Raw genomic sequence first — 25522 nt, 5'->3', positions numbered from 1 at the left:
TTTCTAAAATAGTGAAAATTATATACAGCATATAAATTTGAAAATGTTTTTCAATCATATAGTAATTTTAATGAACATTTATCAGTATGAACAGAATTTGTGCTATTACACAATTCCAAGAAATGGGAAAAAATGGAAATGGAAAAAAAAAATCACTCAGTTCTTCCCAGAGAGATTTGTTGGAAGAAGAAAAGTTGGTAATAACAGCGAAAAGGCTTAAGCTTAAAATAACAAGCAACTGATCCATTTGTTCATTTTCATTGGTAGTTTTATTTGGTTTTTAGAAAAATATACACAATAAATGGAACCTCAGTTCTCTTAAATAGTTTTAAATTAAAAGTATGCAAGTGAGAGGATGAGTGTTATTTCCAGTCAGGACATCAACACTGTTTAATAAAGTGGCAGATAGGAATTTCTGCAGCAAGTCACAAACGTTTACAGGAATGGCAGGAAGTGAGGAGAGCGGCCTGAGGCTGGCAGGCTGGCCAGCTCAGCCGGCACAGTGCGGGTACGGGTTCATCGTGCCCCTTCAGCCTGAATTTAAGAAAAGAACGATTTGCCTATCCTAACCACTACAGCTTTGAGTAAAAACATTTGAATGTGGGGAAGAGGCCCTCCAGGGCTCTAACAAGCTAACTGGGCCAACCAGAGCCTGCCCTTTTAGTTTGGTATTCAGTTAGACTAAAATGTTATTAGGGTTACCTGTCAGTCACAGTTCAACTGGTAGCCCATGTAACCAACTCAAAAGGCTTGGAGTATTTGTTAATGCCATGTATTTTGGATTAGACCCCTGCTTTCTCCTGAACATTCTTCTTAATGAATTCACAGTATCCAACAGTGTTTGCGAAAGATATTTTCCCTTGGCAGCCATCTGACTTCTACATAGTTTTGAGAAGTTAAGCAAGGAGGCAGTAGGAATTGCCTTAGCTTTGTTTCAGCTCTGCCCTTTCCCCTATATAATATACACTACGTGTGTGTATATATATATATATATATATATATATATATATATATACACACATACACATACACACTATATACTACAGTTACTCCAGGCCTACTTCTCCAGGAGCACATATTTTCCCTCCACTGGCCTTGGGGTTTTTCAAGGAATCGCAACCTAATTGTCACACCAGCCAGAGGCCAGTTTGTCATGGGATTTACTGAGGAGCTTAAATGGAACTCGATTATACAACTGCCACCGGTAGCCACCTTCCTCCCTCGCTGTATGCATTTGCTAAGTAAGCAAAGCAATGAGGCAGACGTCAGGAGCAGTATCAGGTTTGGGGTCTACACACACTTGTGTGAGTGGGAGAGAGAGGTGATAGGAAACAGGCCAATTAGTGGTGGGGCTGGCGGTTCACTTAGGAATGAGAAGAGAGAGATCGGTATTTTGTTCTCTGTTCGTCTATTTCCTGTTTGGTTTTCTTGATGCAACTAAAGATCTCCTTAAAAAGCACTTTGTATTCTGGTGGTGTCGAGGTGGTGGGGCAACTGATGGGCTCTGGGGTGACCGAGGCCGGTTCCCAGCCAAGGGTGCCAGGCTCAGGCTGGGCGTTCACTGTGGCCGGGTCCTTGGCCCTGGAGGTCTGCACAGCCTTGTGGGCCAGGGAGTCCTCCTCCTGCTGGCACTTCCTCAGCAGCTCCTCGTACTTCACCTTGAGGGCGCTGTACTGTGTGTCCACCTCATGCAGGAGGGAGATGCCCCTCTGCTTCACGGCCTTGGCCCTCCGGATGCAGGTCTCCTCGTGGCCCTTCACAATGTCGCCACCCGCCAGGCTGCTCAGCACCGTCTCGCTGCTGCTGCGCTTGAGAGGCTTTCTGTGCGCTTCGGGCACGGTCAGGAGCATCTCCTCCAGCAGGCTCTGGCTGGGCTCCTTGACAGGGACAAACAGAGAGTCTGGCACCAGCTTCTCAACCCCATTCACAAAAGGGCGCTCCGACTGCAACATCTGCCGCATCTCCGCCACGTCGGCCTGCAGCTCCAGCGCACGGGTTCGGTAGGCCTCCGCGGCCCCCAGCTGCTGCTCCAGTTCGCTGTTCTCCTTCAGCACCAGCCCATACTCCTCCTCCACGGTCGCCCGCTTCTGCCGCTCCAGGCTCAGCTGGGCCTGCAGCATTGTCACTGTTTTCTTCAAATGCTCGTTTTCTTCTTCATCAGGGCTCTGCTGACTTTGTAAGGCAGTGATCTTCTCGGCAAACACATGATCGTACACGAAGTGCCTGGGGAAAATGTTGAAAGAATCTATTACACAGGTCAACTGAGAATGCAAAGAGGGGGACTGATGATTTTTTTTTCAACTCCCTGTTTTTGAGGAGCTGTGATGTGAATGATGTTTCGCCTACTCCACACTAGAGCAGTGGCTAAAATGAACACGTGAGAAAACACAAGTTCTGTGACTAATTTTTGTTTTAAACATTAAAAATACTACAGGGCAATTATACTCCAATAAAGATGTAAAAAAAAACAAAAACAAAAAAAAACACTACAGGGCTTCCCTGGTGGCGCAGTGGTTGAGAGTCCGCCTGCCGATGCAGGGGACACGGGTTCGTGCCCCGGTCAGGGAAGATCCCACATGCCGCGGAGCGGCTGGGCCCGTGAGCCATGGCCGCTGAGCCTGCACGTCTGGAGCCTGTGCTCCGCAATGGGAGAGGCCACAACAGTGAGAGGCCCGCGTACTGCAAAAAAAAAAAAACAAAAAAACTACAGAACATCCATTCCCAAAGACCAGCTGTATGACTGATACTGTTCAAGGAAATCAGAACAGCCAGTGGTGCTCAGTGTTGGCTGCAGATTAGAATCACCTGGGCAGTCTTAAAAAATACTGAAGCCTGGGTCCCACCCACGTAGATTCTGACCTAGCTGGTCTGCCACCTGGACTTGAGTTTTTTTTTTTTTTTTTAAAGCTCTTTATGTGATTCATAATATACAGCTAAGACAGAACCACTGCTGCAGCGATTTTTAAACCACAAACACATATCAGAAACACCTAGGCAGCCTTTTCCTCACACCTAGAGATTCTGATTAGGCCTGAGGGAGTCGCTGGTTTGGCAGTGTGAAAAACTGCACAGGTGACCTGGTGAACGGTCAACGCTGAGGACCACCAAGTGCACGGGCTGGTCTCTCGCCTCTTCAGACTCCTAGGCAACTTGTAACTGTACTTATTTGTGTGATTATTTGCTTATCTGCCTCTTCATGAGACTGAAACCTCCAAGAGGGCAGGAACTTTGTCTGTTTTGCTCACCACTCCTCACATCTGGCATTAGCACGTGCCTTACAACAGGTGCTCAAGAAATAGTTCCTAAATAAAGATTCAATCTTAGAACTCTATATTGTAAAGGCATTTCTGCAGACAAAAAAACCTTGTTTGCCTGGATTTTTGTTTTACTGAATTTTCAATTTTTTTCTTCACTGGAATGTGAAATACAACCCCAAAATCTGTAGTCTATCAGATAAAGTACTGCACCTTATTTTAAATTAAGATTTAACACATTAAAAGCACTAAAATACACAAGACTTTCAAAAATAAGTGTTCACCGAATTACTAATGCTCAAGAACTCAATCATTTGTATGTTTAAATTAAGTGGTTTTGTTCAAACCACCGGTGGTCTAATAGCCAAGTGGCATTTCCTAAAAGGGTACTTTTAATCTACTGGAATGCAGAATGTGTCAGTGACACGAGATGTGCGCCTGCTTGCAAATGCCGTGGAAAGGCAGGCTCTTACTGGCGGAGGTCATACAGCTCTTTCAGAGACGAGAAGCTGGGTGCCGATTTCTCCCGGTCATGCTTCCCCCGGCTCCTCCCTTGGCTAGATGACTTCAGCTCCTCCACTTGGCTCTGGAGGTGATCGATGTTGGCTTGTAGGCATTCAATTGTTTCAGTCAGACTGCGAGGAACAGACAGAAGCTAGTTGCTGCTTGTCATATTAAATTAAGGGCGTAAGCAGTGAGGCGAGATTAGCTGCCAGCCACTCAAACTGGGCTTGCATAATTGGAAAAGACTTCTATTTAATCTCTATTCTCCACAAAGAATTAAATTAAACCTTGCCCCATATTGACCCAAACATACTACAGCCATGTTCTATTCTAGTTGATACTAAATGACTTCTCCTAGGGCTTCTTCAATGGATTCTAAAAACTTTACCTCAGAATCTTCTGCTGTGAGGCCTTGCTGTCAGCAACGAGCTTTTGATTTGTTTCTTCCAGTTCCCTTGCTGTGACATCTAATTGCTCATAAACCTTTGCGTGCTGTTCATTCATCTGCCGCAGGAGCTCCACCTGCTTGGTCAGATACTGGAAGAGATGATTGTGACCAGTTTACACGTTAAACAGATACACGTTAAACACCTGCAGCATTCCAGCACCAACTGCATCCCACAATTCAATTCAGTTCTGGCACTAACCACTGGAGCTATAAGGGCACAGCCCCACAGAACCGCCCCCAATTCAGGCGCTGCTGTCAAGTCCCAGGGACCGCCCGTATATTCAAACAACCAGCTGTAAATCTGGGGGCTCCCGTGACCTCCCCTCCGGTTCAGTAATTCGCTAAAACAACTCACAGAACTCAGGAAAGGAATTTACTTACACTTACTGCTTTATTATAAAGAATACAACTAAGGAACAGCCAAAGGGAAGAGATGCGTAGGGCAGGGATGGGGGTGGAGAGCAGTGTGGGGCTTTCTTGCCCTCTCCAGATGCACCACCCTCCCAGCACATCCATGTGTTCACCAACCCGGAAACCCAGCTTCACTGCACAGACATGATTCATTCAATCACTGGCCACTGGTGAATGAACTCAATCTCCAGTCCCTGACCCCTCTCCAGAGGTTGGGGATTGCGCTGAAAGTTCTAACCCTCTAATCATGTGGTTGGTCCCTCTGGCAACCAGTCTCCATCCTATCATTCAGGAAATTCCAAAGGATTTAGGAGCGCTACACCAGGGCATGGGGACAAAGGTCAAATATATGATTTTTATTATACCACAATACCACAGGTTTATTTTATGAAAAGAAGAACTTTAAATCTCAATTAAACTACTTTCCTTAGTAAGAACTGGGTACAAGCCATCCTTTATATGCTTAGTTTCCCTAAAGCTCACCAACATCTCGTGTATCATAAGGCTCTTCTACTCTTACAAAGCACAAAACACACATAAAATTAGTATTTGACAGGAAAATCTAAGTGAGACACGATAATCCCACAAGAGAAAAAGCATGGAATACATGATCAATGTTTAAACAAAAATATGTTTTATAGACATAAGAAAAGCCTAAAGAGGAGGATTTTAGCTGATTTTTGCTTGAAAAAAATTTAATTTTTTTCCCTCTGGGTGAGACATTCTGGACAAAGAACAGGGAGAAAGTATTGATTTAACCAGAAAAAGATATTTTAACTTAATATTATTCAAAGATACTTTTAATTCTGTGAGAATGTTGTCACCATAATCCTCCTTATTTGTGAGAAACTTGCCAGATTATTTATTTTGGTACTGCTAAGACTGCTTTCTAAATGGCCAAGGATAAAGGGGAATAGTCACAACCTTAATGCCTCAATGTTACGTTTCCTTGTTTCCCCTCCGACTCAACTCCACCTGAAGAGGACGAAAGACAGTATGTATTCCAAATGAAATAGTCACAATATTTCTCTGGGGCACAACCAGAAAGAGGAAAAAGGTAGGTCTGAAGCATTACCAATGACCAAATGGTAACAGACCAGACATGACTTTAAAAATACTTTTCTTGAGGCTTCTCTTACATACCTATACAAGTATTTGCAAAGCTAAGAGACTTCTTTCACAGACTTCTTTCAAAGAAAGGGCTATATGACTTTCAATGGGCTCTTTAAATGGCAGTGGTGTGGCAGAGTTGAAAAAAGTATATGAGGCCTTTTTTCAAACTAGTTACATAGCTCGGTAGCAATGTGTTGAGAAAACACTTAATTCTCATACCTTCTCATCTGAAACTCTTGGCCAAGAGTGTTTTGGAAAATTCTTTAAATTTTAGGAAGACAACACACACTTTATAACATCCCAGCGAGGGCTGGGTAGCACTCTGTTATCAAGCATTGATATTCTCATCAAAAGTATGAATAAAGATTATAAACAGCCTCACATGAGTTCAGGTCAGGGTTTGCTGTCAAATGAACTTGTTGCCTACTTAAGAAAAACATCTTGTTTTTACAGAGCTTTTCGGGTTCAGAACTGAAAATAAATTGTGGATCCGTTAGTACCTACCTTGTAGGATTGAAAGTATTAAATGAGATGGAGTGAGCACGCAGCATAGCCCCTGTAAAAGCCTATGTTTATTCTTCACTCCCTCAATCCCCACCAGCTTCTCCTAGAAGTGTGCCTGTAATCCTGCCCTCTGGCTGGCAATATTCCGGTAGATTCCTGTCACTGGTAGGGAATGTTTTCAATCTCTTCGGAATACTGGAGTAGAAAAAGGTTTAGAACATAGGAGTGTATATAATAGCTGCAGAAATTTTGCAAGCTACTTTATTTCAAGTATAAGATCTCAAGTATTCTTTCGGACTGATTCACAACCACCTAAAAAAAGTCTAATGCACAGACCAGACACTAATTATTAAGTTACCACAGGAGCTGTCCCCGCCTAGTGACTGGAATAGTCACATATTCCGTAGGACACATTTGCCCCACAGAGGGCAGGTGGGTTGCCAAGTCTTGGTGGGCACAGGATCAGAGAAGAGAGATGGCCTGATGGGAGGCAGCAGCACAGAAGCTAAGAGCACAGGCTGTGGGGTTGGAATTTGGTTTGAAGTCCTACTTTGCCATTGCTAACTGGGTGACCTCCCGTAAGTAACTTAGTTTTTCTAAGGTGAGATTTCCTCATCACCTACCTCACAAGGTTGCTGTGAGGTTAATATGAGGGAAGGGTTCAGCATGGTATCTCGCAAATGGTAAAATTGCTCAATAAGAGTAGCTATTTCGTCCTTATCTACAGTTATGCGTTTTCAAACTTTACATGTGCTAAAATTCAACTGGGGGATTTATTGAAGTATAGGAATCTGGGCCCCTTTCCCCTAAAATTCTGAGTCAATGAGACTGGGGTAGAGCCAGGATTCTGCATTTTTAGTAAAAACCCAGGTGATGTTAGTGCAAGTGGTCCATGGATCACACTTATTAGAGAAATGTTGATCTTGGACATGGAAAATGCTGGAAGCCTCCCCTCCCCCAACCCAATGTCTCTCTTTCTCTTGGGTCCAGGAGACATAAACATTCACTTGGATCGAAATGATTCTTAAACTTAATGTATACCATTTCCCTTCTTAGGACTTAATTTAGTTGCAGTTATTCACAAAAATTAGGCTATATTTTAATTGTATCGCAACAGCATTCTTTATCATGTTGTATTCTGACATGTTCCTACAATCATAATTCCTTGAAATTATATACTACTTATATAATTGAGTACTCCTTCCTAAATTCTCAGTCCACCCAAATACTGATTCTCTACAGATGGCTAATCTTATCTACTGCATTTAAAAAACTTGTTAAAATGGGGCCTCCCCGGTGGCGCAGTGGTTGAGAGTCCGCCTGCATGCCGCGGAGCGGCTGGGCCCGTGAGCCATGGCCGTTGAGCCTGCACGTCCGGAGCCTGTGCTCTGCAACGGGAGAGGCCACAACAGTGAGAGGCCCGCGTACAGCAAAAAAAAAAACTTGTTAAAATGGATAATTTCAAACATATAAAAATGCAGAAAAATGGCTTAATGAACCCTCATCTATCCATCATCCAGTTTCACAATTATCAATACACAATCTTGTTTCATCTCTACTTTTCCACTCCCCTCATTCCCCAATCAATTTAAAGCAAATCCAAGACACCTTAATTTAAGTATACATATTTATATATTTCGAAGCGATAAGACCTCATTTTAACCACAATTCCAATCACACTTTTAAAAACCCCAACAATTCCTTAATATGTTTCAGTGTTAACGTTTTCCCATCTCTTAAATGGTTTTTCCAGCTTCATATGTAGTCCTTATTTCACCCTCAGGGGGTACCTTTATCTTGAAATTGTGGAATTGCCTCCCTTTAAGGCAAGCTCCCCCTTCCTTTAGGGCCTTTATTACCCAATCTCCCCTCTCCCAGGGGCCTCGCCTTTCCTGGCTGGCTCCATCTAATCCAGCAGCTCTTGACCTGAGGTCCACGGGTTGAATCGACAGGGTCCACGAACTTGGATGGGAGAAAAGTTACACCTTCATTTTCACTAACTTCTAACTGAAATTTAGCATCTTCTTCAATTATGAATGGAGGCAACAAACCACCAGTAGTATGAGGAGTACTTAGGACTTCATCACTTACAGGAATCACAGATGTTTCCATAGCACATGACAGTGGCTGCAGAAATCTTGACTTATCACTATGAAATGACAGTTTTTAGATTGCTATTAGATCTTGGTATTTAATGAATTAATAAACACATTAATATATCACAAATTTATTTTTTCAATATTTTGATAGTCATTTCAATATAACCGATTCCCTCTGTAATTTTATGTATTTTATGTATTTTAAGAGGTTCATCTTAGAGTCACGAGATAGCCAAAGGGATCCACAGCACAAAGATGGCCAAAAAACTCAAGATTATCCTTTAGGCCTCGATGCAAACATAAAGGCTTCAGAAGCCTTTCTAGACTACGCCGTCTAAAGCAACACCACTCCCAAGGCACTCTATTAATTTCCCTCAAAACACTTCACACTTAATAATAAACAACCAAACTGCTTACTTGTTAATGTCATAGTCTTCCTAACCCTCCTTCAAGAAGGGAAGGCTCTTATACATCTAGTCCATTTAGCACAATTCTTGATACACAGTAGGGACTAAAAAAATACTGGCTAATGGCAATTTCTAGAGCTCTCTTCACAACAGCTCATCATGCTTGGTACCACAACTCAGACTGCTGGAATGTCGAGAGCTTTCTTTCAAAGAGTTTGAGAATGGCTTTGGCTATAGCCCTTTTGGGAAAAGGCCTTAATAGATACTAATTCTTTCCCCTCTTGCTCCATTTATGGACAATTTCTCTGTGTTTATTCCCATGGCACAGGTATGCCTCAGCAATCTGAAAGAGACATTTTTTACCAGTCTCTCTTACATGGGCCCCAAGATGTGTCCCTTTTTAAAGATATAATATTCAAATTAGAGTCATGGCCGACATAAAGGAAATAAGTCAACATGTAAATAAGTACAAAGAGGCTGTTTAGAAAACTGCAGTAGGTCCCCCTCATTTGATATATAAAAACCTGTAGGGGAAAAAAACCACAATGAAACCATTTAGGAAGAACTTGTGATATTTTGGTCTTAGAGGACTTGGCTTTAAGGACAATCTAAAGGATGGCAGGAAGCTTGCTTTCACGTGGTAGGAGTTTAATCTTATTATGATTAAATCAAAACTAATCAGAAAAGCCCTTCACTTCTCCAAGAATCTGTGATAGGTTACCTAACAAAGAAATCTGACTAAATTGGTCAGCAACTTAAAAGAAAAATTTTTAGCTCTCTCAGCAAGTATTGATGTGAGGCCAGAGAATCAGAATCCATGTAGTCAGACACTGCTTTAAGGCTTGGCCTCTAAAACTTCAAATTAGTATTTAATCAAATTTTTTCTGATTCTACAAGGAAATGGGTTAGCTTATTTTCTACCCTTCATTTAAAGGTATGGCTATGCTTCTCATGTTCTGGTTTTCTCAATTCAGAATCTTTGATCATAGCCTCAAATGAACCTGTCTGGACTGACAAGATCCTAAAATTCAAGTGCCAAAAAGAGATCGAGTACAAAAGTATTTGTCATATTAAACAGGGGTGGGTGATGAGGGGATATTTAAGCTAAACAGTGGAGGGAGGGGAACATGGGAGTAGCAAAAACACAGGCAAAAATGTCCACTTATAGGCAAGAGTGTCAAAGTTTAAGTTCCGTGGGTTATCTCCTACTTGTCTTAGAATTTGTACAGAATGTCACCTCAACTAGGAGTAAAAGGTTCAGGTTATGTGAAAAAGCTATAAATAGGCCACCTTTACAACTGAGGCAAACTTTTGAAAACGGCCAGCAGGAGTCTATTAACACCTGTTTGCAACTGTAGAACCCTGACCTGGAATGCTGGAAAAGACAGACAACCAAACTAAAAACTCATAGGGAATGGAATGGAAATTCAGCTTTTATGCCGTGTTGGGATTATTCTTATATTAAGGATTACAGCCCAAATCCTCTGAATTTAGTATCGAAATGACCTTCCACAATACTGAAGAAATATTTCCCATTACCTTTGAAAAACTTCTTTCCCCTGATGAAAATATTATATTTCCCCTGAAGGAAATTTAGGAAAAAATTAAAAAGTATGAATATGAAAATAAAAACCACCTATAATCTCACTATTAAAAGCTTGGCTTGTTCTTAAGATCTATTTTCCAATAATTGAAAAGGATTTATTTTTTTCAGAATTAAGATTCTTTCATTACTAAAATTCTTAAAACACGGATAAACTGTGCAACAATTTATACTGTCCAAAATATATACACACACATAATCTCATCACCTCAGAACAACTCTGTACCAATGTCATGCAAGCATTCTTATCACCATTACACAGCGGAGCAAACAGGATCTGAGAGGTAATTCACAGGCCTAAAGTCCAGCTATTTGCTATAGAATTAAGGGCTTAAGTCTGAACATTCTAACACTGAGGCCAGAGCTCCTTCCACATCCTTTCAAAATCTCCAGAGGTGGAAAACCACAGTTTAGGAATTATTGGAAGTGCTTCGTAAACCGCTTACCTGTCTTCTGTTAAGATACTGATTTGAACAGGTATTCAGTGATTACCTACTATGTTCCAAAGACTATGAATAAACACAGCAACAGCCTTCAATGTTGCAACGGAAAATGGGGAGGTGGCGGGAGGAGAGAAACAGAAAACAAATCAAGAAATAAGTGTAATATATAGTAGAATATCGATAAATGTCATAGGGGAAGCATAAAATGCTTTAAAATTTCTGAGGATGACATGAGCTTTTGAAAGAAGGGACACCTCTAAGGCCAGACTTCTTTGACTCTTGTGGGGATAATGCAGGTTTCCAAGCAGAGAAGCAACAGAAACACAAGGCTGTGGGCTGCTCACACAATTGTAGAAAACTTCATGAGAATCCGATTGTGTCTCATGTGTCAGATCTCATTACTCTCCAAAGCTTCTCTTCACACCCTCATTCAGGAGAGAAAAACTTGCTCTGGAATCTTGAAAAATTAGATGCTAAGTAAAAGCCACACAGGCTATAGGCATCTCTGAAGCCAATCATTACTTTCAACGTTTAATCTTTTTTTTACATTAAAAACAATGCCTAACAAAATACTAATTTTTATGAGGACTGTTTGAAACCTGTTAACAGTCTTTGAAAGCATACTTGTAGTTCCACTGAGAAAATATCCTTTCAGTTTCCTAGTTGTCTATTTCCATAATGAGTCACGGTTTGGGGGATTTTTTTTTTAACATCTTTATTGGAGTATAATTGCTTTACAGTGGTTAGTTTCTGCTGTATAACAAAGTGAATCAGCTATACATATACATATATCCCCATATCCCCTCCCTCCCACCCTCCCTACCGCACCCCTCTAGGTGGTCACAAGGCACCGAGCTGATCTCCCTGTGCTATGCGGCTGCTTCCCACTTGCTATCTATTTTACATTTGGTAGTATATATCTGTCCATGCCACTCTCTCACTTGGTCCCAGCTTACCCTCCCCCCTCCCCACGTCCTCAAGTCCATTCTCTACATCTATGCCTTTATTCCTGTCCTGCCCCTAGGTTCTTCAGAACCATTTTTTTGGTTTTTGTTTCCAAATATATTTGTTAGCATATGGTATTTGTTTTTCTCTTTCTGACTTCACTCTGTGTGACCAACTCTAGATCCATCCACCTCAATACAAATAACTCAGTTTCGTTTCTTTTTACGGCTGAGTAATATTCCATTGTATATATGTGCCACATTTTCTGTATCCATCCATCTGTTGATGGACACTGAGGTTGCTTCCATGTCCTGGCTATTGTAAATAGTGCTGCAATGAACATGGCGGTACATGACTCTTTTTGAATTACGGTTTTCTCAGGGTATATGCCCAGTAGTGGCATTGCTGGGTCGTATGGTAGTTCTATTTTTAGTTTTTTAAGGAACCTCCATCCTGTTCTCCATAGTGGCTGTATCAATTTACATTCTCACCAACAGTTCAAGAGGGTTTCCTTTTCTCCACACCCCCTCCAGCATTTATTGTTTGTAGAGTTTTTTGATGATGCCCGTTCTGAGCAGTGTGAGGTGATACCTCATTGTACTTTTGATTTTCATTTCTCTAATGATTAGTGATGCTGAGCATCCCTTTGTGTGTCTGTTGGAAATCTGTATATCTTCTTTGGAGAAATGTCTATTTAGGTCTTCTGCCCATTTTTGGGTTGGATTTTTTTGTTGTTGTTTTTTTTTTTGCGGCACACAGGCCTCTAACCGTTGTGGCTTCTCCCATTGCGGAGCACAGGCTCCGGACACGCAGGCTCAGCGGCCATGGCTCACTGGCCCAGCCGCTCCGCGGCATGTGGGATCTTCCCGGACTGGGGCACGAACCTGTGTCCCCTGCATCGGCAGGCAGACTCTCAACCACTGCGCCACCAGGGAAGCCCCTGGATTGTTTTTTTGATATTGAGCTGCATGAGCTGCTTGTATATTTTGGAGATTAATCCTTTATCAGTTGCTTCGTTGGCAAATATTTTCTCCCACTGTGAGGGTTGTCTTTTCATCTTGTTTATGGTTTCCTTTGCTGTGCAAAAACTTTTAAGTTTCATTAGTTCCCATTTGTTTATTTTTGTTTTTATTTCCATTTCTCTAGGAGGTGGGTCAAAAAGGATCTTGCTGTGACTTGTCACAGAGTGTTCTGCCTATGTTTTCCTCTAAGAGTTTTATAGTGTCTGGCCTTACATTTAGGTCTTTAATCCATTTTGAGTTTATTTTTGTGTATGGTGTTAGGGGGTGTTCTAATTTCATTCTTTTACATGTAGCTGTCCAGTTTTCCCAGCACCACTTATTGAAGAGGGTGTCTTTTCTCCATTGTATATTCTTGCCTCCTCTATCAAAGATAAGGTGACCATATGGGTTTATCTCTGGGCTTTCTATACTGTTCCATTGATCTATATTTCTGGTTTTGTTCCAGTACCATACTGCCTTGATTACTGCAGCTTTGTAGTATGTCTGAAGTCAGGGAGCCTGCTTCCTCCAGCTCCATTTTTCTTCCTCAAGATTGCTTTGGCTATTCAGGGTCTTTTGTGTTTCCATACAAATTGTGAAATTTTTTGTTCTAGTTCTGTGAAAAATGCCATTGTTAATTTGATAGGGATCGCATTGAATCTGTAGATTGCTTTGGGTAGTATAGTCATTTTCACAATGTTGATTCTTCCAATCCAAGGACATGGTATATCTCTCCATCTGTTTGTATCATCTTTAATTTCTTTCATCAGTTTCTTATAGTTTTCTGCATACAGGTCTTTTGTCTCCTTAGGTAGGTTTATTCCTAGGTATTTTATTCTTTTTGTTGCAGTGGTAAATGAGAGTGTTTCCTTAATTTCTCTTTCAGATTTCTCATCATTAGTGTATAGGAACGCAAGAGATTTCTGTGCATTAATTTTGTATAGTTTTGGGGATTTTTATCCTAGCGTTTTCACCGGTTCTGCACATTCTTCATCTACTCAGAGCAGCTTGTTCCAAGACCATTTTCTGGCTGATTTAAAATTTCTCTGGGTTGGTAGGATAAGAGCTTACTTTCTGGTTTTCAACTATATTTTACTAAATTTAAAAAATGATCATGTATTACTTTTTGAATCAGGAAAACTCCCAATAAACATTCTAAGAAGTCAGTTTAAAACTTGTACAAGTGATTCCATTTGTGTAAAGTTCAAAGACAGGCTAAACTAATCTAGGGTGTTAAGAGTGCTGTTTAGGGGGCGTGGTGACTGGAAGAGCTGATAATGTTCTCATTTCTTATCTGGGTATTGGCTGCATGGGTATGTTTATGAAAATTCTCTGAACTATATACTTAGCATTTGTGCCTTTTTCTGTATGTATATTTCAAAAAAAAAAAAAAAAGGTTACTTTAAAGAGAAAAAAAAGACATAAGGTTTGAGTTAAGGAAAGAGTCCTTATAAAGTTTAGGGGGCTCTGAAAGGATATAATGATAAGAGGCACTATACCTATTGCAAGGGTCATCTTTTAGTACAGAATTAGGTTCTTCAACTGCCTGGTTACTTTTACAAGAGCGTCAGGCTTTCCTTGTTGTAGACTACTGGAGGGAGACCTTGGAAGTCTGTTGTGATCTGCAAGTCTGCCTGGGCCCAGGTGTGAACCAAACAGGCAGTAAGGCTGGTCTGTGGGAGGCCTCTGGCTGATAAGCGGGCTTAGCCAGAACTGCCATTTCATCTCCCTGTTTCATCCCATTCCTACTGACTTTCAGGAAGTGATTTATAAAAAGAAAGAAAGAAGAAAGCCAGCCGTAATGGCAGAGAAGAAATCTAAGACAGTGTTGTTCTTAGTCAAAAAACAGCTTTGGATAAAGAGTGAAATGTTGAAGGCTACAATGCTTGGATCTATGAACCAGTGGACCACGTGCTCTGTTACAGAAACAAAAGATCCATGGAAATGTTTCTGGAAGTAATCCAGGCTAAATTTATTTAATTAGCTTTATACATATATTTAATTGTATATTTATTTAATCATTAAGGTCTGACCTGGATACTTCATTTTTATCATGCTTTTCAACATCTTATAAGAATTGGGGGTTGGGGAGAGGTGACTGCAGGGGCCAAGGGACCACATCCGTGTAAAAGCTTGATTACAAACATTTTTTAAGGAAAAAAAAAATCTTACAGAAGACTTTAGATAGTATTATTTGTAGATTTGGAGGCTCTTCAAAGATCTTTGGATTTTTTTCAGAATGTCAATGATCTGTTTCAACTGTTTAATCACCTTCAATACCACAGAAAAGAAAATAAAGGTAGAAAGACAGGTAACTTAGACCATAAAGTGACTGTGTTTGTCATCTCCTATAGTAACAAATAGGCATCATTCTCTAATTATACAAATATTTGGACTTTTTTCATCTATATTTGGAAAAATGTGCTAAAATAAGCATTATAGTATTCAGTTATAGTGATTCATAGGTGCTTTCATGGAAAACATCAATACAATGTATTGAGACTATGTTTCTACCCAAATACAAATAAATGTACCTCACGGTATGCGGTGATCTTCGTGTATATGCCCTAGGACCACTCTATGAAATTTTCCAATGAGTTGAAAAACGACGTCTATGAAGCAAAACAGGAATGAATTCCTTGATCATGTATGACATTTGGCTAGTTTAATAGTTTTAAAATGCCTGGTTTTCCTGCATTTTTAGGTTTCTGCCCAATTCTGTTCAGTTTTGGGTATGGCATGTTCTATGCTCTTCTGATATAGAATATACCAAAAATGATAGCTGGTGACTTCAATATCATTATAAGATACACATTCCTAGAATTATAAAGGTATATTTCAGTCACATCATTGGCTAAATTCATAAATCCTGATGAAGGGGGGAGGGGAATCTACTGTATGCATCTTAATTATGGCTACTATGTAAAATTAAGGATACTGAAATAATAAATTTGTCTTAGTTTTGATGATAGGCTTATTTGTATTCAAAAACTGAAACCTGTGTAATTTTGATTGAAGTCAAGGACAATGTTATTCCACGTCTCTGCATTTCTAACACCTGGTTCAATATATAATCAGAGCTCAGTAAGTTCTGATCATGATGAATGGCTTCTGTGTTCTAAGGTCTTTTATATTTTTCTGCACATAGACGTAAGAGTCCTGGTTCTACTGTACCAATTTGAGGAGAAGGAGTTGTAATTTAAGTGCAATGCTTTTTGTGGGTGGGAGGGTAGTTTGGGGCATGAAGTGTTCTAATAGGACAACTGTTTGGTTAATATCCATAACTAGCATCTTTACAGTCACCTGACCTACACATAACTGGGCAACTTTAATGGGACTATTTACAAGACAGCACCTCCATTTTAAAGCCTTAATCTAGCATCTTTCATATTATGAAATGAAGTACTACAATTTTAAAATTTTTCATCAAATTTAGGATGGTGTTTGTTAGGGAGAGGGGATGCAGCCAAGGAGGGGTTATAGAGGGAGTCTCAACAATGTGGATGGTTTTCTTTCTTAATCTGCTTGGTGGGTACACGGGTGTTCATTGTATTATTCTCTTATACCTCTTCGCATATCTCAAATATTGCATCATTCATTTTAAAAAGAAAAAAGTGAAAAAACTAAGTATAATATTCACAGCTTTACTTTGCTTCACATACTTGTAAATACTGCACCATTTACTTCTAGTACACTTCACCAAGGGTGAAGAGAGAAATTTCTTTCATCACAGCAGACTTACATGTTGGGAAAGCTTAAAGAAAGTAAAAGTCAACCTCCACACACTTCCCAATGGTTCTTTATTCTAAAAAAAGTGTATATTAGAAATTAAACACTGCTTTTAATTCCAAGTGTTATTTTAGTGGAATACAATTGGCGCTAGAGCAGCGACAGGCCACACCTCAAAGGTAACTCTCCCGCTGAGTAAATTACCTCAATTTCCTGTAACTGCTCCTGATTGGTTGTGTACATCTGCTGAAGAGAATCCTCCAGCTCTGTGTTCCGATCCAGTAATGTCTTCCCAAGCTCAGCAGCAAGTTGGAGATCTAGCACAACAAGTAAATCTTAGAATAGTGCAAATGATCTCACCTTAACATTTTACATAACCCAGTCCTTTATTTTAAGAATGAAACAAGACCTAACCAACATATAAAGTTTAAGTCAGATCCCAATGGAAGGTGGAATGGCACAGAAGGAAACCTGGATTCTCCTTAAAATTCGGTTGTATTAGGGCCTTTTACCAGGTAATGTACTCTTGATGTACCCTTACTTGTAAGATGTGAAGAATAGTGATATTCACTTCTTTAGGAATGATCATTCAGGACTGTGACATCTAAGATCATAATTATTTGCTAATGGACTGGACTTAATCATATCCTGATTGTCTACTTTTCTGGATGGACTGTTAAGCCAAAGTACAGGCAAACCTTACAATAGTCTCTAAAGTTCCCAGGAATCTGGCTGCTGTGAATGCAACTGTCAAAGCAAAGTGTGTTGTTACAGATCCTGGCCTCCTAAGTGGACTAAAAATTAAGTCACAAAAAGGAAAACTATTGATACATCAGTGATAAGAACACTGCCACAGGTCTCTCTCATTTTTATCTGTTTCTCTTCATGTCCTTCTCCAAGATGAGCAAACCAGATAAGCAAAGCAGCAGTACAGTTTGTGTGGTAACCCAGTCATGGTTCATACTTTCATTTAGCAAAGAAGCATATTTCTTTTCTAAACCTTATTTTTCAAAGCTCTCTCTTCTTAGGCATATAGGCACGTAAGACAGGATTTGTTATAAATCCCAGAAATAAAAATTTAGTGATACAAAAAAAGGACAATAGTTCTAACATAGGTGACTGAAACACTTATCTGCATAGTAAATTCTTTGAGGTCCTTTGATATAGTGGGAAATGCACTGAACTGAGTAGGAAGGTCTGGGGTCCAGTTCTGATTGCCATTTACCAGGTTAACACTTTCAATATAGTCCCTACATTTAGTATTTTGTGTAGAGAGATGACTGTCCTGTCAATATGATTCTGAAAATCAAATGAAATAATACATAAGTACTTTACAAACTAAGCTGCAATACACAGGCAAAGTTATTATTAGTATTCATTGATGCACAAATGAATGATTTTGTTGCTAGGCACCATGCTAAGATTTGGCTAGAATGGTGAATAAACGGATGAATTTCCTGCTTTCCTGACACTCCCAGATTAATGGGGGAAGGCAGACAGCAAGTAAGTAAATAAACTTGCAAACTGTGATAAACACTGTTCATCCATACATGTATGCATAATTCAATAATAGCAGACACTGTTCTGGGGATATAGAAATAAACTCAGCTAAAAAATTCCCTGCCTTCATGGAGCTTATAATCTATTGGGAGAAACAGCATGAAAAAAAGATATACTAGATAACAAAAAGTGCTAAAGAAAAAAAAAAAAGGAAGGGGGCAGGAAAAGTATGGATGTGGGAGGTTGAAATTTAAGAACAGGCGACAAGGGCTTCCCTGGTGGCACAGTGGTTAAGAATCCGCCTGCCAATGCAGGGGACACGGGTTCGATCTCTGGTCCGGGAAGATCCCACATGCCGCGGAGCAACTAAGCCCATGTGCCACAACTACTGGGCCCGCGTGCCTAGAGCCCGTGCTCTACAACAAGAGAAGCCACTGCAATAAGAAGCCCGTGCACCGCAATTAAGAGTAGTGCCCGCTCACCGCAACTAGAGAAAGCCTGCGTGCAGCAGTGAAGACCCAACACAGCCAAAAATAAATTTATATATATATATAAAAAAAAAAGAACAGGCGACAAGGGTGACATAAGACTCAAGATGTGAAGGAACTGAATACGTGACCCACGTAGATCTACTTAGGGGACCGGCATTCCAGGCAGAGGCAAACCTGGCAAGCATGACTGGGGCTAATAAGGAGGTCAATGAGGTTTGAGGGGTGTGTGTGTGTGTGTGTGTGTGTGTGTGTGTGTGTGTGTGTGTGTGTGTGTGTGTGTGTGTGTGTGTGTGTGTGTGTGTGTGTGTGTGTAGGAGACAAAGAGGGGCTCCATGGAACCCAGTGAAGGCTTTTCATACGATCACTCTCTCTGGCTGTTGTGTAAATAGATGGAAAGGGATGAAGGTGGCGGGAGTGTGACAGGGATATTGCAATCATCTGGGTGAGAGAAGGTGGTGGCTTAGACTACAGTGGCAGAGATGGAGATGAATAGAGGTGTAGGATTCTGGATATGTTTTGAATGTAGAGCTAAAAGGATCTGTTAATCAATTGCATGTGGTATGCAAGAGAGAAAAGGGAAAAAACCTCTGGGTGTGGTGATAATGTACAAAGGATCTACTTCAGAAAGGGAGGCCACAAGGAAAGTCTTAGGAGATGTTTTAGCTAAAGCTTGAAGGAGGAGGATATCACCATGTAAACGCCAGGCAGAGGCCCTAAGACGGGAAAGAACCTGGCACACTGCACAGCCCAACATAAAGCCAGTGTGGCGGAAGCACACTGGGGGAGAGTGGTATGTGAGCTGGAGGAGTAGGCAGGGATCAGATCACACAAAATTTTATTGGCCATGGGAAAGAAAGTTTAGATTTTATTCTAAGTATGATGGAAAGTCATTTCACTTAGTGTCAAAAAATACACTTATTATTACTCATTATGAAAACAGGGAACCTCGCCACATATGATTTTAAAACAATTTTTAGAGGTTGACAAATAAGGTTTAACATTATTCATTACACCAATATTAAAACTTAACCTAGGGCTTCCCTGGTGGCGCAGTGGTTGAGAGTCCGCCTGCCGATGCAAGGGACACGGGTTCGTGCCCCGGTCCGGGAAGATCCCACATGCCGCGGAGCAGCTGGGCCCGTGAGTCGTGGCCGCGAGCCTGCACGTCCGGAGCCTGTGCTCCACAGCGGGAGAGGCCACAACAGTGAGAGGCCCGCGTACCGCAAAAAAAAGAAAACAAAGAAAAAACTTAACCTAGAATAAATGGTAAAAGAAAAGCAACCACCTTTGTTACCTGGTACTGTCCATCTGAGTGCATAATTAGTATTGTGCTTGGTTAGTTTTCCCTCCTTAGGAAAAAACAAAGCCGCAAAACCCGCCAAACACCACTATTTTAAAACATTTTACACCCATTTAAAATAAAACCTTATACTTTTGTTAGATAGGTGTTAAAATACATTCTCTTGTGATTTAAATATTAACAATGTCTACTAATGAACTTAAGGCTTCAGATATCAAGTCTATGAAATAACATCTTGTATTCACAAGACATAAAACCCTTTACAAACCACTCAAAGCATTTAAGAGACATTAATTTTTTATATCTTTTCAAGGTAGTTAGCCGATGCTAATCAACCTGACCAAATCCACATGGTGAGTCACAAGCAAAAGATAAACCACTGTCAATTCTAACTTTCACCATCATCACAATTCTCTATTATCCATATCCACACAATTTTAAGTCTATTGACAGAGATGTCCATATACTTCTTTGTTTAAGGTAGAGAGTACAAATCTTCCTAGCTGAGGTACTTAATCTTCTCACTTGTTTTCCTGGATGGCAATGAGAAACTAGAGTTAAGCTCTTTGGCCTTTACTGCCTGCGCTGCCAGTGAAAGCATATACAACTCCAGGCAAGTTAATATCTTGTTTTCATTAAGTGAAAAAGGAACTAAGTACAGCTGAGACGTTCCAGAAATAATTATTTTGTACTCAGAGGGAAGGCAATGTGTATACATAGCCCCACATAGGAACCACCACGATGAATTACTAAGGACAAAGCATATAAACACTACCTAGACATTACTTAAGTCTCTCCTGGCCTGCTGTAAAGCGGTGAGTAATTCCTCACTGGGAAGGACCCGAGACTCACCAAAGATATTCTTATCTAGCAATCAAAACCTGAGCCAAAACTGCTTCCAGAATAAAGACTAACTTGAGACCACTTCAGCTATTTTCCTCAGTTAGGAAACTACCTATGCTACTTAATACCAGCCAGGAACAGCTTTCCTTTTCCTGCTGCTGCAGAAAGAGATGCCAAGTATAGCACTCTTCTAGTAAACAGCAAACAGAGAAGAATTTGAGACTTGTCCTTATCGCAATCCTTATTTCTAGTTAAACAAAGCCCCAGCCTGGCTCAGTAACCTGAAGTCTCAGTCTCCTAAATATTTCATAGGATGTTTAGGACAGAATTCTGGCAAAACAAGTCTCAACTACAAGAAAGTGTCTGTGAAGCCACACTGTATAACAGGATATTACTTCATCTGTTAGTTTACAGACAAGAGTCTTTTTTGGTCTTAAGGAAAAAAAAAAAGTTTATTTCCTGTTGTGTAGCATCTGGCTTCCATAACCAAAAGGAGCCAAAAGCTAGCAGTAAGCCCAAGAAGGTTTTCTAAAAAATTAGTGGGGGGAATGGGAGAATAAATGTCTTTTATTTTTAATTAACATATAAAAGAAAAGGAAACAAGATAGTTTTGAAGCCTTATGCACCTGTTCATCTCACCTTACAATAAGGATTTTCATTAAGAGGTTGCCTTTTCTATATCCTACTGAACTGGCGTAGGCAGCCACTAAAAATACCACAGATTTACTGCAGGCTTGAGAACCGCAACTTTTCAATACCTTCATGTTCAATATTCTTCCACTAATCAGTCTTTGCAAGTGATAATAATCTATTTTAACAGTGTAAACTGTTAGCTTTAAACAGATATTCTACTCAGCCCTATGCTCTAGGCAAAGTGATTTTTTAAAAAAGATCTTCCTTCCAGAATTCTGAAATCTTTAAATCCCACTGCTATTACATTTTTCTTATTTTACTTCAGTTTTTTAAAAAACACGAGGACGACATATTCCCATGTTAGCTGTAGTCTCTAGCAGTAATTCAATAACATTAAGGCTGAAAGCTTTTCCTATTACCAAAACAAATGCGTCATTTGGTGATGCTTCTGTGCAACCCCTGTTGCCAACGTTACTATAATTGGGAAAGCAAAAAACCTGAATATAAACATCAAGAAAAATGATGGTGTCAGTTTTAATGACCAGTGATTCAGCAAATTAGTTGCTCACATGGAAAATGTACTCCTCTTAAAAAGAAGTAGAAATCTTAGGATTCCTTTAAACTAAGATTTCATTTGCTGAACCATATAGTAGAAACCCGAATCCTTATTCTAAGCTTGCACAGCTCACCAAATGACAATTATAATAGCAGCTGGTCTAAAAGAAAACCCAGTCTCTTAAGTCTTTTCACCTTGTTCTCAGGGGCACATTTCAGAGGTAGCACCATCATTACCTGCACTGGAGGCTCCTGCTGTCCCAGAAAGGATCTCACCCCCAGAGACCACTGTCAGTGTCCTCACTGTGCCAACTCAGCTCTTTGACAAAAGACAGTCTCTTCATCAAAGTGTTCTATAAAAGCAAAGGGTTTTCTCCTTCTGCCTGCATACAGCTTTACGTATTTCTAACAAGGTATGAATGGTAGGCCAGAGCCTTCCGAGGTTAGAAACTTTCAGCAATTTTAATTTTTAAAAAGAATGCCCCAAGCAAACTTTGGTACAGAGATTCAATCTACTTAAATAATGCTTCTATTGCTAAAGGAAAAAAATCTGTAGTTCTATGACTTTGAGAACAGGATCTTAGTTGTTTTAGCAGCTCTCTACAAACAAGGCTCTCTCAGTAAAATTAATAGTGAGGATGTTAAAAAATGAACAGACATATGTCTGCACTTGATAAAAACCCACTAGATCTGCTTATCAATCTAAGAGGACAGACCTGCTCCCAAACTTTATTCAGCAGCAAAATTATCTAGTGAGGGCTCGCCCTGTGCCAGGCACTACATGTAGTAGGCACACACCAGGAGGTGGCGTCTCCTCCAGTCAACAGGTTCCTAGACCGCCAATGAGTAGGATCCCGCCTATCCAATCCTGTGGACAGGCACTGTGGCCCCAGTGCCTGGATGAACAGCTGGCACAGAATAAATAAAATTTTTGAGAAATTAACAAATTAAAAAAATCCTTTAGAAGTTTAGGAGTTCTTTAACATATAATTTAATGAAACTGGGACAAAGATACCCTTCTATTCACACTGTAGCCTTCTTTCTTTTACAGGCCATATTCACAGTTATGATTGTTGGAATTTCACATCTATTCCTACACTACACACTTAAACTAAGTTATGACACACAGGGTTATGTCAAAGTCCATCGCGATAACAGATGTAAAAGTCTTCTGAAAAGCACAGAACAAATTCCAAATGCAAATTGCCATTAAGGAGGTTTGGACCTGTACTCTTTAAGGTTTCATTAAACTTGAACACCTGATGACTTCATTTCGATCAGAGGTTAAAGAGTTCCACATCTAACTCCAATATGTTGCATTTGCTCCTCAGTAGATTGAAATATTACAACCAGTTGTTCCTAACAACCTCCCGCAGGGGGAAAGTGCAGCGTGGACTAAGGCACCTGATGGAAGAGAGCCATGAAAACAATAATCCTGTGTGAGTGCCTCAGTTCAGTTCAACAAATGTTAAAATCGAGCTCCTATTATGTGCTAAGTATTGTGCCAGATTAAAAAAAAAAAAAAGAGCCCATACAGATCTACACTTTCTAAATACAGTAAAGAAAACTATTTAGCTTTGATTATAGGACAAACTGCTTAATTTATTATAGGGAAATGTTGCAAGTGCACAATGGCTGCCTCATAAATCCTGGAGAAAGTTTCAAACTAGGCCATCAATCCTTAGGGGGAATTCTGAAAACAGGTTAAAATGTAAGACAAATTTGACTTGTGGACGCTGTGAACATGATGGCAGATACTGCACTGCAGCCACCAAATAGCTTAGACTATATAAAGCGTAATGGTAAACTACTTTGGTTTAAGCGACAGGCCACGACATATTGATTTAAGAAATCATCTTCCCCAAAAAGAATTCCTTATGTTTCTTTTCTAAGTACGAGTCATTCAAACCTACATTCTTTCTTCCCCCCAAATTCAATGGTTAGCAGGAACAAGCACCATGGCCATTTACTATTCAACTAAATGAGATGTTAATTTTTTGTGCAAGTTAGAGCTGAAAAAGTTGATTTACACAGAACAGCTGAAACAAGATGCCTGAATAAAATTCCTGAGGATTATTCAGGATTCAGTATAGTGGTTGAGAAAGTTTACTCTGGAGTTTGGAGTGGAATCCTAGCTCCCCCAATAACAGTATCTACTTCTACCTCTGAAACTTCGTTGGATTAAACGAGCACCTGTGTGAAGGGCGCATCAGTGTCTGGCACACAAATGCTGTTTCCCAACTGCAAGTTCCTGCTATTAATAGGCCAAAAGCTGGGTGGCACTGGCTCCAAACTGAGGGCCGCTCTAAGGTTTTCTCTGGAGACAAGAAATCCAAGACAGGCCAAGACAGGAATGCCTGTTTTTAACTAAAAAGTTAGGGTGCAAAATGAAGTAAGTGGCAGAGGTAGAAGTGCCCTCAAATCATCTCACTTGGCATCCGGTAAACTACTCTGCATAAGCAGTTTTTTTTCGCCCCCAACAGTCTAACACCAACTAAAAAAGCTGTAAACCAGGTGGTGAAGAAGAGACAGGGTTTGGGCAGTGACTATGATGACTCCTCATTCTGAGTGGGTGGGTTCAAAAATACTTTGCTGTACAGCAGAAACTAACACAACATTGTAAATCAACTATACTCCAATAAAAATTAGTTAAAAAAATACTTGCTCCCACACCTAACTTGAGGGAAGTCATTTGGCCGCTTTAACCTCCGCTTTCCCATCTGAAAAATGGGGATAACGCGAATTACTCTCTCACGGAGTTATTGTGTCTATCAAATGTGTGCAAAGGGCTCGGCATGGTTCCTGCCACACAGCACTGCCAGCCGGGGACTTAACACCTGCAGCAGCTCACACTCGCTGGGAACCCCGGCTGTGGTTCCCCCGAGAGGCGGAGAGGAAGCGGGGCACGAGCCCGGTAAGGGGCTACCCCTCTGTGCTCCAAGGAACGCCGTGGAGATTCAATCAATTAATCCGGAGAGAGCGCTTCAAACGGTGCCTGGCGCCCGGTTAGCACTGCGCACGCAGTAGTGGTGGTTATGATACTGATGATGCTGATGCTGACTACCGCGCAGAAGCCTGGGCCCCGCAAAGCGGAGTCCTGCCGGGTGGGACGGGCAGGCGCGACAGTCCCAACGCCAGGTAAGCGCCAGACCCCGCCCCTGGCATCGGTGGGCCCCAAGCAAAAGCAACTTTTTAACAGTTTCGCGGCCGGGAGGAGTAGCCTCGAGCCGTCAGCCGCCCAGACCAGGCCCCGCCTGGCGATCGCGCCCTCACCTTGCTGGAGGTCCTGGTGGTCGTACCACGGCTCATCCTCTTTCATCTCAAACTCCTCCACCAGGTTTTCCGCCAGCATCTCGGCCGGCTCTTCCGGGGGCAGCGGCCCCCGCCGCCGGCGGCCCGCCTCAGCCGCTGCCCCGGGCTCTCCGCCGGCCCCTCCGCACTCAGCCAGAGCCGCCCTCTGGCGGGACCCGCCGCCGCCCAAGTTCCGCAGCGCCGCCCGACCACAGCCACCCGCCGCCGCTGCCGCCGCGGGGCGGACCGCAGCACACCCCGCGGACCAGCTTCCCGACTCGCCCCGCGCCGCCCAACGACACCAACGGCCAGCGCCCCGGCGCGAGCGCCCCAGCCGGCGCTCCAAGCCGGCTCCTCACGCCGCAGCCGGGCCCAACGTGGCACTTCGGCAGAACCCTCCCAGACCGGGGCTGCGATTCAAACCCCCGGCGGCGCCTCGGCCAGTCGT

The 25522-nt window shown here is 41.4% G+C and overlaps 1 protein-coding gene across 4 annotated transcripts; it reads right to left on the bottom strand.

The window, feature by feature from the left end:
• Positions 1-88: 88 nt before the first annotated feature.
• On the bottom strand, positions 89-25454 carry CDR2 (cerebellar degeneration related protein 2). Of its 4 annotated transcripts, XM_089896040.1 has the most exons (6): positions 25057-25404; positions 19483-19626; positions 16666-16778; positions 4147-4295; positions 3728-3889; positions 102-2223 (listed from the first exon to the last, which is right to left on the bottom strand). In XM_089896040.1, exons 1-6 carry the CDS (start codon positions 25133-25135, stop codon positions 1365-1367), a joined length of 1506 nt encoding a protein of 501 aa, XP_089752166.1. In that variant the 5' UTR covers positions 25136-25404; the 3' UTR covers positions 102-1364. The 4 variants fall into 4 exon arrangements, with proteins under 4 accessions (XP_089752165.1, XP_089752166.1, XP_022444276.1 ...); XM_089896039.1 differs by lacking the exon at positions 3728-3889 and having other exon boundaries at positions 89-2223; positions 25057-25454; XM_022588569.3 differs by lacking the exon at positions 19483-19626 and having other exon boundaries at positions 111-2223; positions 25057-25439.
• Positions 25455-25522: the final 68 nt, after the last annotated feature.

The sequence above is a fragment of the Delphinapterus leucas genome, chromosome 15 (genome assembly GCF_059928025.1).
Source record: "Delphinapterus leucas isolate spDelLeu-1000000601 "Yukka" chromosome 15, BTC_Dleu_Yukka2, whole genome shotgun sequence".
Lineage (NCBI taxonomy): Eukaryota > Metazoa > Chordata > Mammalia > Artiodactyla > Monodontidae > Delphinapterus > Delphinapterus leucas.
This window is presented reverse-complemented; position numbering and strand designations above follow the sequence as displayed.

Bases quoted from the DNA above. Each gene is read 5' to 3' on its own strand.
- CDR2 (XM_089896040.1), bottom strand. From the start codon at position 25,135: ATGCTGGCGGAAAACCTGGTGGAGGAGTTTGAGATGAAAGAGGATGAG. The intron at 19,627-25,056 runs GTGAGGGCGCGA...TGTGGAGCACAG, and splicing joins CCACCAGGACCTCCAGCAAG to GCTCCGGACGTGCAGGCTCG. The intron at 4,296-16,665 runs GTAATTTACTCA...CATCTCTTCCAG, and splicing joins AGCAGTTACAGGAAATTGAG to TATCTGACCAAGCAGGTGGA.